The following is a 19065-nucleotide window of genomic DNA, read 5'->3' as shown; positions in this document are numbered from 1 at the left end:
CCAAATTGCTCTGGATTTTATGAGGCAGGCTTCTGTTTCTTGTTCAGTGAGGTAGTCGCCAATCAACTAGTTTTGTTATGAAAGCTTCATTTCCCGCAGCATGCATGGCCAATCACATTATTTACACGATTCCAATGATATTGATACTGAATTCAGCACAAGGCAAAGAATTTGTTCAGAACATTTTTCAGGTATTGTTTGTGCCCATGTTTAAAGTTCATAATTAACAGAAATCTTGCAACTTTTAACATGCCCTTAAATGCTTTAATACTTCTTACAGGTTAAAGATAGTCCTTTTAAAGCTGTGCATGAAAAATGAAAATGACAAGGAAGAGAGTTGTTACCTGTTTTTTTAAACATATTTATTTTTGTATTTTATTGATACAGCCTGACTTTCAATATCAATTCCAATTTGTGACCATCATTGGACATTTGTCCAAAATCACATCTTTACACTTTACCAGAAAGTCGAGAATTTTTTTCTTAAAAATGGCATATTACAAGGCAGATCTTATTTACACAAACACAAACTACTACTGGTGTAATCAAATCTATTACAATGATCAAATTATGTGTAATCTTCTGTCATTCCTATAAAAGTCCAACATAGGAATATCTTACATGGATGTACGCATTGTTCAGATACTGATATCGTTTTGCTTTAAGATTTTAATATCATCAACTATCAACTCTATTATCACACACATTTGAAAGCAGCACTAGTAATGGATGCCTTTACATCTTCTCAACAATTTTTATTCAGGAGCAAGCTGGACTGTCCACACTGCCTTAATAAGAGATAACATGATTCAGCATCGAGTCATTTCCATCACAAGCACCAACTGTAAAGCTAAATGTCAGAAATATCACTGATTTGATGTCCATTGGGCAAACTATTACATTTAAGTCAAGCCTTGAACATCCCCTTACCACATAGGAAGCAAACTTGTCAATAGCACTTAGACACATAAATACAACATACATATATTATGTATTTCCATAGAACATTTGCCTTGCGAAAAACTCAATTAAAATGTTCTGAAGACACATATTTGCTACAGGCAGAGCCTTTTAAGGAAGTTTAAGTTCCAGGTTATTCCTTATAATCCATAAATAATTTCAGCTTCCTCACACATTCTGGAGAAAGATTAAGACTCCTGAAATTAAAAAGAAATAACAAAAATAATTTTCCATCTTCTGAATATAAACAAAGTAATGTAATGTTTTTTTTTTAGCTGACACTAAATCATGTATGAATTAAGCTTATTTCCATAATTATCAAATTGGATATGAATAACATAATTTTATCATTTGAATAGCAAAGTAATATAAAAACAAGAGGCCCAGAAGACCTGCATCTCTTACCTGGATATTTCAGTAATTATGGCAAAATAATCTAAATCAAAATGATATTTCAAATATTTTCCTACTTTTGAACTGCCTTTCCCAACAATGGTTCAAACTAAAGCCAAAAAAAAACAAAAAAAACAATGATATTTCCCCTTTTAGGCCCCCTTTCTCCTGCTCCAAGAGTGCCACATCCTTCATTTATACAACACTAGATTTCCTTTGCCCAATAATGCTACAGACCAAATTTCATCAAATTGCATTTAGGTGCTCAGGACTAGTAGGGATATAAAGTATTTACCTCAAGGGGAGCAACTACTTCTGTTTCTAATTGTACAACATTAGATCTCCTTTGCCAAATAATGCTCCAGACGAAAATTTCTTCAATTTCCATTCAGGTGTTCAGGACTAGTAGGGATTTATATGAAATGTTGACGGACAACGGACGCTGCACCATGGCATAAGCTTACCAGCTCCTTGGGCCAGGTGAGCTAACAAAGTTTGTCAAAATTTTAATAAAAAATGCATGAGAAAAATAAATATTGTTCATAATGTCACCATGAGTGACATCATTTATTTAACATATGAAAATGATATGAAAATAAGTCTTATTACACTGCTTCTTATCCTTAATAAATGAAAGCAGAAACAATTTTTAATTGAACATGTCTACAAATACTATAAAAAAAGTTACTGCAGTTTAATTGTATTGAGACAACTTCAACATACTTACAAAATATGTTTTCCAAAAGTGTTGACTATTTTGTACATGGAGCTTTTCAGAGTTGTCTGTAGCAGATATCCTAGCTGAGTGTCGTAATGTCCCAAGTCTTTCTGATTCCGACGACTTGTTGTTGTGGCCAGTTTGAAATGTTTTTCTACATTCTGTGAATCACAAATTAAATAATATATAAACAAGGAGCCGCAAAGCTTGGCATTATCCCCCGCGCCCCGCAGTTGGTATGAAAACCCAAATACATGTTTATATCAAGCTCAAAGTAACAGTTATTAAGGAAACAGTAATTTGGTATTTTTGATTAAGTCTCCATGGTGACAGAAAAAATACCGAAAATGGAAGGTCCGCAATAGCAAAAGGCACAACTAGGGCACTAATCTGTTATATACACAAAGTTTCAAGGAGCTGCGTTGAACGGTTATGGAGTTATAGCCCGGAAAAGAATCTCGGACGGACACACAGAGCCCAATTTAATATCCCCCGCAAACGCGTTTCACGGGGGATAACAAGAGGCTTAAGTCCCGATATATATACTGACAGATGATTTTTGCTTTTAAACTAAGATTTAACACATTTGACCCCCGTGACCTTTAAAGTAGGCCAAGGTCAATTCATTTGAATAAAATTGGTAGTCCTTCATCCCAGCATGATACTGGCCTAATATCATGACCCTAGACCTAAAATGAAAAGGGCTATAACTATTATTATCAAATTGGTCCCAATGAGAAAATTGTTCTTGATCTTATTGATACTCACCGAATATTAAATTTCATCAAAATCAATTTATATTTAATCAAATTAGCATGTCCACCAGGCCCAATTGTAACAAGAGGCCCATGGGCCTTAACGGTCACCTGATTTTTGAAATATTTCAGTAAATTTGAATGAAAGAATGAATTTCAAAACAAATAAAACAAATGATAGTCAAAAATGTGATTTCCCTATAACTATAGTAAAGTTTATCCCCTCCCATGGGGCAAACGCAAGACCCCAGGGCTAGGAAATTCACAATTATGGTAAAGCACCTTAAGACCCTTCGATCTGTGAAGAGTATTTAATTCTACCTTATTTGGGCTGTAAGAAGAAGATTTTAAAAATTTCTGTTAATTTGACCCTTTTTGGCCCCGCCCATCAGCCCCTGGGGGTCAGTCAGGGCCAACATGTACATACCATCAAACTGTCATCCCAAGCTGATAATGTTAACGAAGTTAGAATGAATTCCAATAAAAATTCAACAAATAATAGTCAAAAATGTGATTTCCCTATATAAACTATAGTGAAGTTTACCCCCTCCCCAGGGGCAAACATGAGACCCTAGGGTCATGAAATTCACAATTTTGGTAAAGCACCTTAAGATCCTTCCATCTATGTAGAGTATTTGATTCTACCATATCTGAGAGTAGAGAAGAAGATTTTTGAAATTTTAGTCAATTTGACCCTTTTTGGCCCCGCCCATCAGCCCCTGGGGGTCAACTAGGGCCAACCTGTACATACCATCAAAGTGTCATCCCATGCTGATAATTTGATACAAGTTAGAATGAATTCCAATACAAATCCAACAAATAATAGTCAAAAATGTGATTTCCCTATATAAACTATAGTAAAGTTTACCCCCTCCCCAGGGGCAAACGTGAGACCCCAGGGTCATGAAATTCACAATTTTGGTAAAGCACCTTAAGATCCTTCCATCTATGAAGAGTATTTGATTCTACCATATCTGAGAGTAGAGAAGAAGATTTTTGAAATTTTTGTAAATTTTACCCTTTTTGGCCCCGCCCACCAGCCCCTGGGGGTCAACTAGGGCCAACATGTACATACCATCAAACTGTCATCCCATGCTGATAATTTGATACAAGTTAGAATGAATTCCAATACAAATCCAACAAATAATAGTCAAAAATGTGATTTCCCTATATAAACTATAGTAAAGTTTACTCCCTCCCCAGGGGCAAACATGAGACCCCAGGGTCATGAAATTCACAATTTTGGTAAAGCACCTTAAGACCCTTCCATCTATGAAGAGTATTTGATTCTACCATATCTGAGAGTAGAGAAGAAGATTTTTGAAATTTTTGTCAATTTGACCCTTTTTGGCCCCGCCCACCAGCCCCTGGGGGTCAACTAGGGCCAACATGTACATACCATCAAACTGTCATCCCATGCTGATAATTTGATACAAGTTAGAATGAATTCCAATACAAATCCAACAAATAATAGTCAAAAATGTGATTTCCCTATATAAACTATAGTAAAGTTTACCCCCTCCCCAGGGGCAAACATGAGACCCCAGGGTCATGAAATTCACAATTTTGGTAAAGCACCTTAAGACCCTTTCATCTATGAAGAGTGTTTGATTCCACCTTATCTGAGAGTAGAGAAGAAGATTTTTGAAGTTTTAGTCAATTTGACCCTTTTTGGCCCCGCCCCTCAGGCCCCTGGGGGGTGGGGACCATATAATTCACAATTTTGGTTCACCCTCAGCCATGGAAGCTTCCTGTAAAATGTCATTGAATTTAGTTCAGCAGTTTTTAAGAAGAAGTTGAAAATGTAAATTGTTTACGACGCACGACGGACGACGCACGACGCACGACGCACACTGCACGACGCCGGACAAAAGGCGATTGCAATAGGTCAACTGAGACTTCGTCTCAGGTGACCTAATAAAACTGCAAAGGGCCATTACTCTGTAAGTTATGAAGAAATCTGTCCTATTGTTGAACTTGTCTGAGATCTGATTTCTATGAAGATTTATACAATTTTTCATCAAAATCAGTTCAAATTTACTCAAGTCCAATGGCAATAACACAACCAAGGGCTATAACTCTGTAAGTAACATTTGAATTGGCCTGCTTGTCAAACTCATCTGAGATCTTATTGATCTAAGGCTGCATGCCAATGCTATCAATGCAAATTTATTCAAGTTATGGGGTTCACAAGAAAAATTTAACTCACAACTGACGACTGACAATGCATGAGGACACATAAAAGTCTATTGCCCTCCGCTCAGGTGACCTAAAAATCTTATTCAGACAAGACCAATTCTACATAAAGACTTGCCGAACTATATTTCTAAAATGTTGTGACAGAAATTTGATATGACATCCCAAAACACTTCAAAAATCTGGTTCCAAATTGTATGATTACTAAAAGGCAAACTTTGCAAATACAGTGAAACCTGACTTCAATAACATCCTGTATCATCTGACTTTATCCTGAAGAATGGTGATATACTCCACTGACAATACAGACACTGACTTAACCGACACACTATATCAGACACATTGACTCAGTCCTATACGGTGTTGGTAAAGTATGGTTTCACTGTAATCCATAATCCCTTTATACAAACTTTGTTATCACGCCTGAACAAAGTACATGTACCATAACTGTATACTTCCACACCCTGTCATCTTGAGAAACATTTGTACAAATACATAGATATGCCCCTTATAGAGTATGGTAAAAAGAAGGCCATAATAGTAGGCCACTAATCCCAGTTCAGTCTGTAACACTCAAAACAACAACGACATCACATGAAGTATTACTCACATACATAATTAAGCTTAAGCATCTCCCCTTAAAATCCTGCTATTCAGTTCCATTTAACAAGATCAGAGTACAATATGGTCAGTGTAGTGTATTTATAAGGTATTTGTGCTGTTAGATGATATTGCTTAAGAAAAAAAAAGACCTAAAAGAAGAGTGTCTATAGAACCTCACGTACAACTACACACCTTCATAGAGGTACACCAGCAGATACGAGGAGAAGCTCTGAGTGAAGCCTCCATCATATCAAAACATTCAATAGATCTATAAGCCTTATTAACATAAAGAAATTGTTACTGTCGTAGAAATCATCTTCCAATCTTAGAACTTACCTCCTGTAAATTGACAACTGCAGTTATAATTTCTGGTAAGGATCGTTGAACAACTCCATATTTATCATCAGTATAAGAGGCTGTTGCAAAGTTGGATAAGGCTGAAAATGATCGAAAATATATGTTATCTTTATATAACAAAAAAATTGTCCCTTTATCAAACAGAATCTAAAAGCATGTGTACTGTCTCGTGGATTCCTAATTACTGTAAAACTGAGTGTACTTGTCCATCACGAGCCCATTGGCTACACAAGGTAGGATTATTATATTGTTTTTAACATAGAACATAGATGGGACCATTCCAATTTGCAAATTAGGCCTATCACTGTGTAAATATCCTGTCAATTCAATGTGTCAGATTTGAACTGTGGATTTCAATTCGAAGTTGTAATGTTGCTTTGATAAATTATAGATTTTTATTGTCTCATACCAGAGTATCCAACTACCATGCAGTCCAATTTAAAACTAAAATTTCAATTTCATTTTTTCTTCTGAAAATGAAAATTAAGAGTCGTCAGAAGACAACACAGCTTATAGAGTGGGTTGAAATTTACAAAAAGGAGGTCAAAGGTCACAGTCACAACCAAACACAAACGGTTGAATTCGCAGTCCCCTAATACCCCTATAAACAAAATTTTCATTGAAATGGAACAATATGTAAATTTCTGCTAATCAGTGGCCAGTAAATGGAAGCCATTTTCTTAAAATGTGAAACTGAGGTTACAAAAGTAACCAGTGTTCCGTGGTGAACCTAAATACAAAATTTCATCAATTTCGACCATCAGAGGCAACATTTTGTTTAATGCTATACTGAGATTAGGAAAGTGACTGGTGTCCTATGGTGTACCTACATATCAATTTTCTTTAAAATCGAACAATATTTAAATTTCACCCAAGCTAATGCATTATTGGACTAAACTTATCTTCATTGATTACAAAACAAAATTGCTTAACTACATCTTGTTTAACGTTACTTTGCATAAATGTACATGTAAACTAACTTTTAACTATTCGTAAATACATGTTTAAAGGAAAAGTACCTTCAACTGCCCAAACTTGTACTTGACATGTGGCAAAAAGCTTCCTGCTTTTAGAATCAGGCAACTCTGACAAGAAGTAACTGAAAACTGGCTTCTTCTTTAGATACATAAGTGTCTGAAAAACAATATGCAGCAATACATTATACATTACCATATAAAAGCTATACAGAGACATCTGAAATGGTCTTAACTAATTGAGGATTTATGTATTTGGTAGCGGCATGACTTCAGACAAATTACACGTAATGTAATAATATCTGTTTTAGTTCAGAAATGTATTACATTCACAAATTCAGTTCTGAATAATTACTTTACTTCAAGTCTTTTAGAACCATAATGGTACCCACAATACTAACCAAATCCTTGAAGGTCTGTAGGTTAGAGGCTGGTTTATCAACAGGTGGACTAGAGGAGTTACCATTAGTCATGGTTGTAGCTCCACGGTAGGATAAGGTTGTTGTAGTTATCTCCCCTGAAAATGATACACATGTCTATAAACATTACAGATTGTACATTATATTAAACATTTATCCAAAAAAACAACAGGCCCATCTATAATAACGGAATTATGGCTAAGCACTCTAAGTTATATTTTACATACCTTTCCCATTTTGGGACCTGCCTCTCAGTACCATGTATTTGTGTCAACATTTTCGTTTAACTAAATGTAGTGTTCTTGTTCAAAAGAAAATTCAAATCAAACTAGAACACTGACAAGTCAGAAAGGGCCCATCATGTCGCTATATCTCCTGTACAATCATCAAGAAGCCATCTGCCCTATTCAGTTTGACATTTGACATTTGGACTTCAAAAGCAATTGCAAGTAGAAAGCAAAATATACATTGATGTGACTGGTTTCCTTCCACCTCCATATACTGGTACTGGTATAATACACATTTTTAAAGATGTACTTGTTCGATCTAATCCAGGATCATTGTCAAACATCAATTTGTCCTTAACTTTAAGATCCCCGTGGCCTTGACCCAGTGACTTGATCTTTGGTCAGTTGACATCTTGTTTAATCTCAATCAACCATTTATCCAAAATTGATTCCTCTCACCAAAAGATGCTTCAGGCCAAATATGAACCAAATTACTTTCACTCATAAAGAAAGACTTCACTTTATTTCCCCTATTGATCCCATCTCTCAGGCCCCTAGGGAGCCAGATCCACCATTTATACCAAATCAGTTCCCCTTCATCCAAGGATGCTTCAGACCAAATTTGGTAAAAATTGACAGACTCATCCAAGACTAGTAGAGATTTCATTTAATAGATGGACAATGGATGCATATGGCGTACCATGCCATAAGCTCATTGGTTCAGGCCAGGTGAGCTAAAAATTGCAATATGTCATAAAGGTTACAGTGCACCAGGTGAGCTAAAAATTGTAATATGTCATAAAGGTTACAGTGTACTCTTATCACTGTGTGGTCACATAATTAAGCTGGCCTACTTAGAGCACTTGAGTGGAGAATATACATGATGTAAACTATTATTGTAACTAAATCAGAGATGTCAAAATTGGACACATTTAGACAGTGAATCTTAACAACTCTTGACAGGTAAGTCAAGTTTGAACAGAGACAGGTTTAGATACTGATTCCTAATATCAAAATAATGTTTTGTTCTAGAAACATCATTCTGGCAGTTAAGTCGAGTTTGGAGAGAGAGATTTAGACAGGGATTTTTAATTTGAGTTCTGTTTACTTGGTTCTGTGATAAGGTATGCTCATCATCAGTTCACAATTTAAGTACAATGTTTTTTATTTAGTCAACTGTTATAATAATAAATTGTTAATTTTTTTTTTCTCACAGTTTTCACATTACAGATAACTAGTTTCTGTTATAATCACCTGCTGATGCTGGAGGGATGTTTTTCTCACCAGCGGCTTGTCTTACAGGAACACTAGCAAACACCTTCCAGTTGGCTTCTTGTACTTTCTGGTTGAGGGCATTAACCTCAGCTACACAAGCTGAATATAACTTGTTCCAGTTGTGAGGATGACCACCTGAAAATGTTCACATTTAGTGTTTTACTGCTGGCAAGACTTTTATTAACTTTTTGCCAAAAACTTGTATCATCATCAATTCTAGCAATAGAACAAAACTATTTTTAGAAAGTATGTACCTTCATGATATATCATTATTATCCCCCCCCCCCCCCCCCCCCCCCCCCTCCCCTTAAATACTTTAACATCAAACGAGAAAATCTGATATAATATGATATTATAGTTGTTGTTAGGAGGTAACATTCAGTAACCTACCTGGCTGACTCAGACTGAACACAACACTCCTTCTCACACCAGACTTTCTGGACAAGTGGCACACATCATAGAATCCCAGGCACTACAAAGAGGGAGAACCACTGTCAAACAGGGCATAAGAAAAGGATCACAGGGCCTGTATCGCAAACTTGTAAAGTGTGTCAGTCAGATCTAACCATACTAGTATATCCCCTGTATCATCTGTCAGTTGTCAGACAGATCTAACCATACTAGTATACCCCCGGTATCATATGTCAGTTGTCAGTCAGATCTAACCATACTAGTATCCCCCCGGTATCATCTGTCAGTTGTCAGACAGATCTAACCATACTAGTATCCCCGGTATCATCTGTCAGTTGTCAGTCAGATCTAACCATACTAGTATACCCCCGGTATCATCTGTCAGTTGTCAGTCAGATCTAACCATACTAGTATACCCCCGGTATCATCTGTCAGACAGATCTAACCACACTAGTATAACCCCCGGTATCATCTGTCAGTTGTCAGTCAGATCTAACCATACTAGTATACCCCCGGTATCATCTGTCAGTTGTCAGTCAGATCTAACCATACTAGTATACCCCCGGTATCATCTGTCAGTTGTCAGTCAGATCTAACCATACCAGTATACCCCCGGTATCACCTGTCAGTTGTCAGTCAGATCTAACCATACTAGTATACCCCCGGTAACATCTGTCAGTTGTCAGTCAGATCTAACCATACTAGTATACCCCCGGTATCATCTGTCAGTTGTCAGTCAGATCTAACCATACTAGTATACCCCCAATATCATCTGTCAGTTGTCAGACAGATCTAACCATACTAGTATACCCCCGGTATCATATGTCAGTTGTCAGTCAGATCTAACCATACTAGTATACCCCCGGTATCATCTGTCAGTTGTCAGTCAGATCTAACCATACTAGTATACCCCCGGTATCATCTGTCAGTTGTCAGTCAGATCTAACCATACCAGTATACCCCTGGTATCACCTGTCAGTTGTCAGTCAGATCTAACCATACTAGTATACCCCCGGTATCATCTGTCAGTTGTCAGTCAGATCTAACCATACTAGTATACCCCCGGTATCACCTGTCAGTTGTCAGTCAGATCTAACCATACCAGTATATATGTTCCTGTGTTAACCAGAAGTATATCCCTGGTATCGGACTACCTGGGATAATTCTACAATCACAGTAAGGTAACTTACCTGCAGTAAACTGTTAGTTTTACAAGACAGTGCATCAACCAGGCATTTGTTTTTCTGATCATCAAAGACATCTTCCACAGGAAACGCATAATGCTACAACACAGATCTGACAGTTCACATAGAGAAGATCATAACACATTTTATACCCCAAACCCAACAGTTTTGTTTTGTTTTGCTTTTTACTTTTTTTTAGCATCCTATTTATTTGAAAACTATATGAAGACATATTTTTCAAAAGTTTAGAAACAAGAGCATCAGTGAATCTAGTGTATGCTCCCCAAAAACAACTTATTGATGGCTATTCTGTGAATTTTGTAATTGGTCATATTAATGACACATTTATGGAAAAACACGTTAAAATGGAGAGTTTGGAAAAGGTAAGAATAACTTAATGCTTTCATATATTACATACATGTATATATGTGTCAGACACGTAATTGAAGCTTGAACTATGAAAGTAAGGGCATATTTGATAGTTTGTGTACATATAAGCTAGTTATGCTCTGAAAATGAATTTTAACAAAGGAAAATAACTCTGTAATTAAGAGGTTGCAGGCCCTGACTGTGTGCACTGCACATCGTCTTAGTATGACCATGTATACACAAAGTTTCATCATCCTAGCTTAAATAAAAAGTTATACTACAGACATGAATTTTTAACAAATGGCAATAGCTCTGCAAATAAGGGCTGTGGGTCTGGAATCTAGTATTCTTCATATCACCTTAGAGTTACTGGTGTACACACCAAATTTCTTGTGTGGACAAAGTTATGCTCCAGTTTAGGCAAGAATTACATGTTCCCCCAGATATGTCAAGGAGCTTATTAAAGTGTTTTCATACACTTATGGGGAAAATGGCATCAACCTTCAATACTTGATTTCATAATATCTAAGTTTGTTGTACCGTTAGAAAACATGACATACACAGTTATGAAGATTTATACTATGACCATGCCCATCTCAGTGCCAGAATGCTTAGAAAACATTACCTAGGTATTGAGTGGAAATCATTTCCACAACTCCCACATAATAATGCCAATAAATACAATTATGGTGTTTACTTTAAATAACCTCAAGTCAAATGATTTCTTTGGAAAGAAATGAGTACCTCTGTGTTGTAGATCTTGTAGAGCACGCTACTAACAGTCCAAGTGAGGTAGAGAAATACACCACACAGGATTGTCTGGTACAGGAGAAACACATCTAAAAGGCCCCACACAGAGTTCAGAGGAATCTCAGAACTGCAACCAAACACCATCATCGCTAGCATCAGTGTTAAACACTTTATTCATATTACAGCTATCTCTTCAAAGAAGTTGAATACAAGCACTATGACAAATTTGTTTGGTATTTTCAGATAGATTTGATCAATATAAATATTTAGTGAATTACATAATTGAATACATCAACAATTTAGCATCAACTGAATTAATAATTAATGAAGGCATAATAAACCAACCGACTTCGCTACCCTGGTATATCACTGTAATTGTACCTGATTATATCACTGTAATTGTACCTGATTATATCACTCCAATTGTACCTGATTATATCACTCTAATTGTACCTGATTATATCACTCTAATTGTACCTGATTATATCACCGTAATTGTACCTGATTATATCACCGTAATTGTACCTGATTATATCACTCTAATTGTACCTGATTATATCACTCTAATTGTACCTGATTATATCACTCCAATTGTACCTGATTATATCACTCTAATTGTACGTGATTACATCACTGCAATTGTACCTGATTATATCACTCTAATTGTACCTGATTATATCACTTTAATTGTACCTGATTATATCACTCTAATTGTACCTGATTATATCACTCTAATTGTACCTGATTATATCACTCTAATTGTACCTGATTATATCACCCTAATTGTACCTGATTATATCACTCTAATTGTACCTGATTATATCACTCTAATTGTACCTGATTATATCACACTAATTGTACCTGATTATATCACTCTAATTGTACCTGATTATATCACCCTAATTGTACCTGATTATATGACTATCTGATGGGTGAGAGACCACCCCACACCCTCACACTTTATCATAGTTACTACTCTCAATAACCTCTTACCCAAGTAAGGATGTGTGTTGTAAAACAAAGTCTTTAGGGATGTGACCTGAAAGAAAACCACACCATTACACATTTAACCAAAGAGAAGGAAAATATCTATTACATCTACCAGAACTATAGGGCAGGAATCTAATATTAAACTAGAATTCTACTTGTATATAAGTAGACAAGGAGTTGGTAAAGGGACATCACAGTAAAAACAATCATTTATTGATGGCATGAGTTTTATACACTTCCAGTTACGTTTCTATGCTATCCCAAGATTCACAGCAAAGATTGAAAATTGACACAGGGTTCCTACTCATAACTGTGATCCATTTTTCCGACCCACCCTCAGGTCGGCATTTGAACAACATTTACTCCCATTCCCTTCAACCTGGCATATAAAAGGTATACATCGATTAAAAGGTAAGATAATATTTTATTAGCTTACATACATACTTTACTCACTGATCATCATTCAAACAAAATGTATCCGTCCACATTCTTTTCAATCCTGTTTTCAGCATAGTTTTGAAAAGGGCCGCCATCGCCAGGACTCAAGATCTTGCGAGATTTCAATGTACTGTAAACGTGTAAATTTACGAGAGGGGGAAATTTACACTAATTACACAGAGTCCTTTTAATCGAAAAATTTCCCCCATGCGTAATATTTTGATATCAATTTGCGCAATTTCGAACTAAAAATGAATGTGGATCAATCGTGAAAATTATCCCATCATGTATAGTTTACATATCGAAATCCTGAAATTAATCCCCGCAAAAATAACCATGTTTACACTAAACAGATCGGACAAAAGTCCCTTGCGACGAGATTTGGGTCACGTGATTAGCTATGGTGTCTTACCTTTTAATCGATGTATACATTTTATGTGTTAGGTTGAAGGGAATGGGAGTAAATGTTGTTCAACCGCCAACCTGAGGGTGGGTCGGAAAACCTGCTAATTTTTTGTATGTAAGAAGTTCTGACGTATCTACAAACTTAAGATTGTCAGGAAATTCGGACTAACTGCCTGTGTAATGAGTAATGACCCCACTGTGAAAATCATCGTTTACACTGTGTACAAAGCTAGCTGTTATCGTCTGTCATAACTGAGGAAAAATTTCCTTGTCAAAGCTGGCCAGTACAAATGCTGTACAGAATCATTGAAGGCACCCCCTCTGAGGCTGCCATTATCAAATGTTAGCTAATGATGTGCACCTTCTGTTATACATAAGTATAATCAAATCATCCAGTAGAATGGATTAAAATTGTACAGAAAGGAATTTAGAATGACAAAACCAGATAAGTGCATATCTTACCAAACATCCAGTAGAAAGGGTAGAAATATGCTGTGTGCCACAGGGAATAAGAGAGTGACTTCAAAAGTTCATTGTAGAGTCTACTTCTCACTTGGAAAAACTTGGCTTGCTGTTCAAACATAAAGGAGATCTATAAATTTTCCTCTTAGATTACAGACGACATAACTGTGAAGGATTAATTTCCACTCCAATTACATTTTAGCAATTCAGATCAGCATTGTTGCTTTGTCAATGAGGATTTCCAGTATCATTAAACTACAAATCTTAATGAAAAATCGGTATATTTAAGGGTTAAACTGCCTTCATGTAAACAGGGTCTGTTAGAGCGAGGTAACTCTGAAGTATGAACAGGGTTATCTAGATAGATTTACGTACCTCCAGGACCGTGAACTGTACGAGGTTGTTCTGATGTCTGTACATGGTGACCTAGATAGATTTACGTACCTCCAGGACCGGGAACTGTACGAGGTTGTTCTGATGTATATATGTACATGGTGAACTAGATAGATTTACGTACCTCCAGGACCGGGAACTGTACGAGGTTGTTCTGATGTATGTACATGGTGACCTAGATAGATTTACGTACCTCCAGGACAGGGAACTGTACGAGGTTGTTCTGATGTATGTACATGGTGATCTAGATAGATTTACGTACCTCCAGGACCGTGAACTGTACGAGGTTGTTCTTATGTCTGTACATGGTGATCTAGATAGATTTACGTACCTCCAGGACCGGGAACTGTACGAGGTTGTTTTGATGTATGTACATGGTGATCTAGATCGATTTACGTACCTCCAGGACCGAGAACTGTACGAGGTTGTTCTGATGTATGTACATGGTGATCTAGATAGATTTACGTACCTCCAGGACCAGGAACTGTACGAGGTTGTTCTGATGTATGTACATGGTGATCTAGATAGATTTACGTACCTCCAGGATGGGGAACTGTACGAGGTTGTTCTGATGTCTGTACATGGTGACTTAGATAGATTTACGTACCTCCAGGATGGGGAACTGTACGAGGTTGTTCTGATGTATGTACATGGTGATCTAGATAGATTTACGTACCTCCAGGACCGTGAACTGTACGAGGTTGTTCCGATGTATGTACATGGTGATCTAGATAGATTTACGTACCTCCAGGACCGGGAACTGTACGAGGTTGTTCTGATGTATGTACATGGTGACCTAGATAGATTTACGTACCTCCAGTACCGGGAACTGTACGAGGTTGTTCTGATGTATGTACATGGTGACCTAGATAAATTTACGTACCTCCAGTACCGGGAACTGTACGAGGTTGTTCTGATGTATATATGTACATGGTGAACTAGATAGATTTACGTACCTCCAGGACCGGGAACTGTACAAGGTTGTTCTGATGTATATATGTACATGGTGACCTAGATAGATTTACGTACCTCCAGGACGGAGAACTGTACGAGGTTGTTCTGATGTATGTACCTGGTGATCTAGATAGATTTACGTACCTCCAGGACCGGGAACTGTACGAGGTTGTTCTGATGTATGTACACGGTGACCTAGATAGATTTACGTACCTCCAGGACGGGGAACTGTACGAGGTTGTTCTGATGTATGTACATGGTGATGTTGTACAGGACCCCACTGTACATACCATACACAACTAAGAATAAGTGGTACTCATTCAGGTAATACACTTCTCTGAAACACAAAATGAACAGGACCTTTCAACAATTGACGGTAGTTAGTTTTCTGTTTAAAATATGATCACATAACAATAAAATCAAACTTAGAAGTGTTCTGTCCAACACAGAGAAATATTCTGTAGTGATCCTGAATTAGTAATTACCTGTCAGTACCGTCTGATTTAATGAGGGAGGTGTAGCGATCGCCTATGCAGGAGGTGCAGACCCAGGCTGTCACTGCCCCAGACACAAGATACATCAGGCACCGTAGTAGACGTGTGGGCAGTAAGAGCTGGACTAGGCCATGTAGACGAGTCAAAGGAATGTCAGGAACCACTGAAAGTAAGACTTTTTGTTAACATTTTATCTGTGTAAATATATATAGACTTACGGGGACAAAGTAAAATCATAGACATTTGTGTGAATAAGTAAAGACTAACGGGGATCACCATTAACTACTGGATCCAATAAAAGACATTTGTGTGAATTAATATAGATTAACAGTGATCACAATAACCTGAGGGGGTCCAATTAAAGTCAGTTGTTACAGGAGTTTGGATACAAAACACAGGATGGTGCTTTGGAATCATTGAAAAAAATGGCTATATGTTTTTATTAGTATATGTTTGATGTTTTAATTCCTAATAATTAGTGGTTTTATGTTAATGTTAGTACATATACGAAGAGGACTTTGATACATTTAAGCATTGATGTCAATTTTGTTTGCAAACTTCAGTAAGAATCCAAAGTGGATTCTTACAGAAGTTTGCAAACAAAATTTGTTCATACCCCTATGAAACTAAAAAATAATTGACATCAACGCTTATAATTAATTTTTGAAAATAATTTTCTAATTTAAAACATGTTTTATGTACAATTTTACTGGTTTTAGTTGGGATTCTGTTTCTCAAATCAATATGCTACGTCAATTGTCATATTGTGACGTCACATTTTTCGCGCCATTCTCTTAATTTTCTTCATAGTGATATGAAAAAAAAATCTCAACCAATCAGAAAGCCGCATTCTACGTACAAACAATGGAAAATTAATTATATAACAATGCATATTGAAACTTTTAAGAGTTACCGTTGCTAGTCACATGATGCTTATTCTATATCGTCACAATCAACAATAGAATATGGCCCACATTTTTTGTATGTTAGGGGTAAAAATTGCAACAAAAATTGTCCTGAAGAAGCCCACATGTTCGGGCAATTCGGTAGAAGCATAAAAATAAAAAAAATAACCACCAATCCTGTTGCTTGTTGCGATTGAATTCTCATCTTTATTGCCCTACTTTCTCAATCTCTGCATACTCAGAGGTATCCAAGTTGGGATTACGGAACCTACAGAACCTCAACCAGCAGTACGACGTTGGCTCTATACCCCTACGATAGTATTATGTGAAATTTAATTATGATATATAGAAAATCTCAAACTTGTACATTGTCCACTTTGATTAGAAAATTGTAATTTGCCTCGACAATGACTACCTTTAAAGTAGCTCACATTCCCATTATAAGTTACTGATCATGACAAAATAGCTCACCTGCCCATTATAAGTTACTGATGACAAACTAATTAAGTGTTTTCATACCCTGAAAAATTTACCTGTATAAGAGGATGACATCACTACACCCAGCACTCCGGACACAAGTGTAAGCACCAACATCACAAACATGTAATGTGTGGAAAACAGCATTGAAAAGGAACCTGTAATTAAGAAAACAAAGAACCAATCAAGCTTATTTCCATTACTGTCAACCTTTCTCCAGTTTACAAATTTTTACTCTTTCAGTAATCACAAGAGAACTCCAGGTCATATAATACACTGTATCTATGAAATATCCATAAGAGAAAAGCGTACCTGCTATCCATGACAGAGGGTGACAAATATCCAGTGTACAAAAGACGAGATACACAGCCAAAACACAGGGTTGTAGCAGCAGGGTCCAACCCACAGCAGCTCCTGTACGCCAACTGTACACCTAAAGAAAATATGGCATCATTTGTCTTGTTTTGAAGCCCTCAAAACTTGTTAAACATAGCTTAAACTAGAGTTGAATTTACCAAAATCACTAGATACATCAGTTTACACACTGTAAATTGTGTAACCTACCAGGTAGGAACTACTAGTGGATATAAAATTTGTGAAACAGAAGAAAAATGCTTCGATCAGACCAGGACTGGAACCTGGGACCTCCGAACTCTAGATGGACGCTCTAACCATTTGAAATACATGGCCACCAGCATTCAGCCTAGTCCAGTTCTGCTATATTCCTCCCTCCTTCAAAGTCTTTGAACCAGAGGACACACACCAGACCCAGTCAGATACCACCTCTGTAGGAATTTAGTTGGGCACTAAATGTAAAAGGAGAGGGGAAATGCAGCAACTAGACTGCTGCTTAAACTTGTCACTTCAGAACTCTAGACAGTCACTTTAACCATTTAAACCATCTTGCAACTAGCATTCAGTCAATCAAATTCTGCTATATATGTACAACCCTGGTAAATACTAGCCGCAATATACCGCTTGGCTAGAGAGATCTTCTCTTTAGCTCGATCGGTTGAGCGCAAGACTAGTAAGCCAGAGGTCCCGGGTTCGATCGCTAGCGGTGGCAGTGATTTAAATTTGATTAATCATGCGCTCTGTTACATTGGCGTAGACGACCTGGTTACCTGTGCATGGGCATTGCTGTTCAGACCAAACGTTCGTTGGTTAGTCAACTTTGCAATAAATTTCTAAAATTTTCATACATAGTTTGTTGCCAATTACTGATCAACACCAGTTATTCATTGATATCAACTAATTGTTATATACTCTTTTAGCATTTCATTATTACATTTGGTGGTATTGAATATTTTTGTGATACACCAGTACTAAAGTTTATGCTGGTGTACTATACAAACAGTAGGGAATAAGTGCCATTATCCACCTTTAATAAATATTTGAGGGTACCGGTGAGGACCCAGGATCGAGTCCCGGTCTGGTGGTCATTGCATTTTCTTCTGTCATTTCCAATAAGTTAGCGACATCTGGTGATCTCGCAGTACAATTGAATCTTCCATTGTAATCAAACTCCCCGAGTTGCTCGTTCATGGAATTGTAGGCCTATACATGGATAAACCATGTTACATGGGTCCTATAATTCTTTAAAGTGAAACCAACTGAATAAGACCATAACGACGGACGACACATTGATTAAAGCTTACATAAATCGTCAAAACATATACCTCTCGTCTATACCAACTATCCAAAGACTCCATGTGAACAAATAAGACCAGAATTCTCCAAATATCGACTCGGTTCTATTCTCACATGTTTTTCAAAGAAGCCGCCATTGACAGTAAGGTATTCTCAATTAAACGAGATGTCGAAAACTTTTAATAAAGAAGTGAACATATTTCGGTGTAAGCATAAAATGGTTTTTTTTAATTATTTTTTGAAGGTAGCATATCCTTTATCGGTTAAAATATGTCCAATTTATTTTCAAAGACAAATCTTTGTCTA

The 19065-nt window shown here is 36.8% G+C and overlaps 1 protein-coding gene across 1 annotated transcript; it reads right to left on the bottom strand.

The window, feature by feature from the left end:
- Positions 1–340: 340 nt before the first annotated feature.
- LOC117325116 (nucleoporin NDC1-like) lies at positions 341–18900 on the bottom strand. The gene is made up of 16 exons (XM_033881068.1): positions 18789–18900; positions 17422–17542; positions 17166–17267; positions 15719–15890; positions 15447–15570; positions 13887–13995; positions 12585–12630; positions 11586–11718; positions 10479–10571; positions 9268–9349; positions 8857–9012; positions 7358–7473; positions 7002–7116; positions 5962–6062; positions 2081–2232; positions 341–1157 (listed from the first exon to the last, which is right to left on the bottom strand). Exons 1-16 carry the CDS (start codon positions 18819–18821, stop codon positions 1094–1096), a joined length of 1719 nt encoding a protein of 572 aa, XP_033736959.1. The 5' UTR covers positions 18822–18900; the 3' UTR covers positions 341–1093.
- Between the last annotated feature and the right edge of the window lie 165 nt (positions 18901–19065).

The sequence above is a fragment of the Pecten maximus genome, chromosome 4 (assembly GCF_902652985.1).
Source record: "Pecten maximus chromosome 4, xPecMax1.1, whole genome shotgun sequence".
Taxonomy (NCBI): Eukaryota; Metazoa; Mollusca; class Bivalvia; order Pectinida; family Pectinidae; genus Pecten; species Pecten maximus.
The sequence above is the reverse complement of the archived record's forward strand: the minus strand, read 5'-3'. Positions and strand labels throughout refer to the sequence as shown.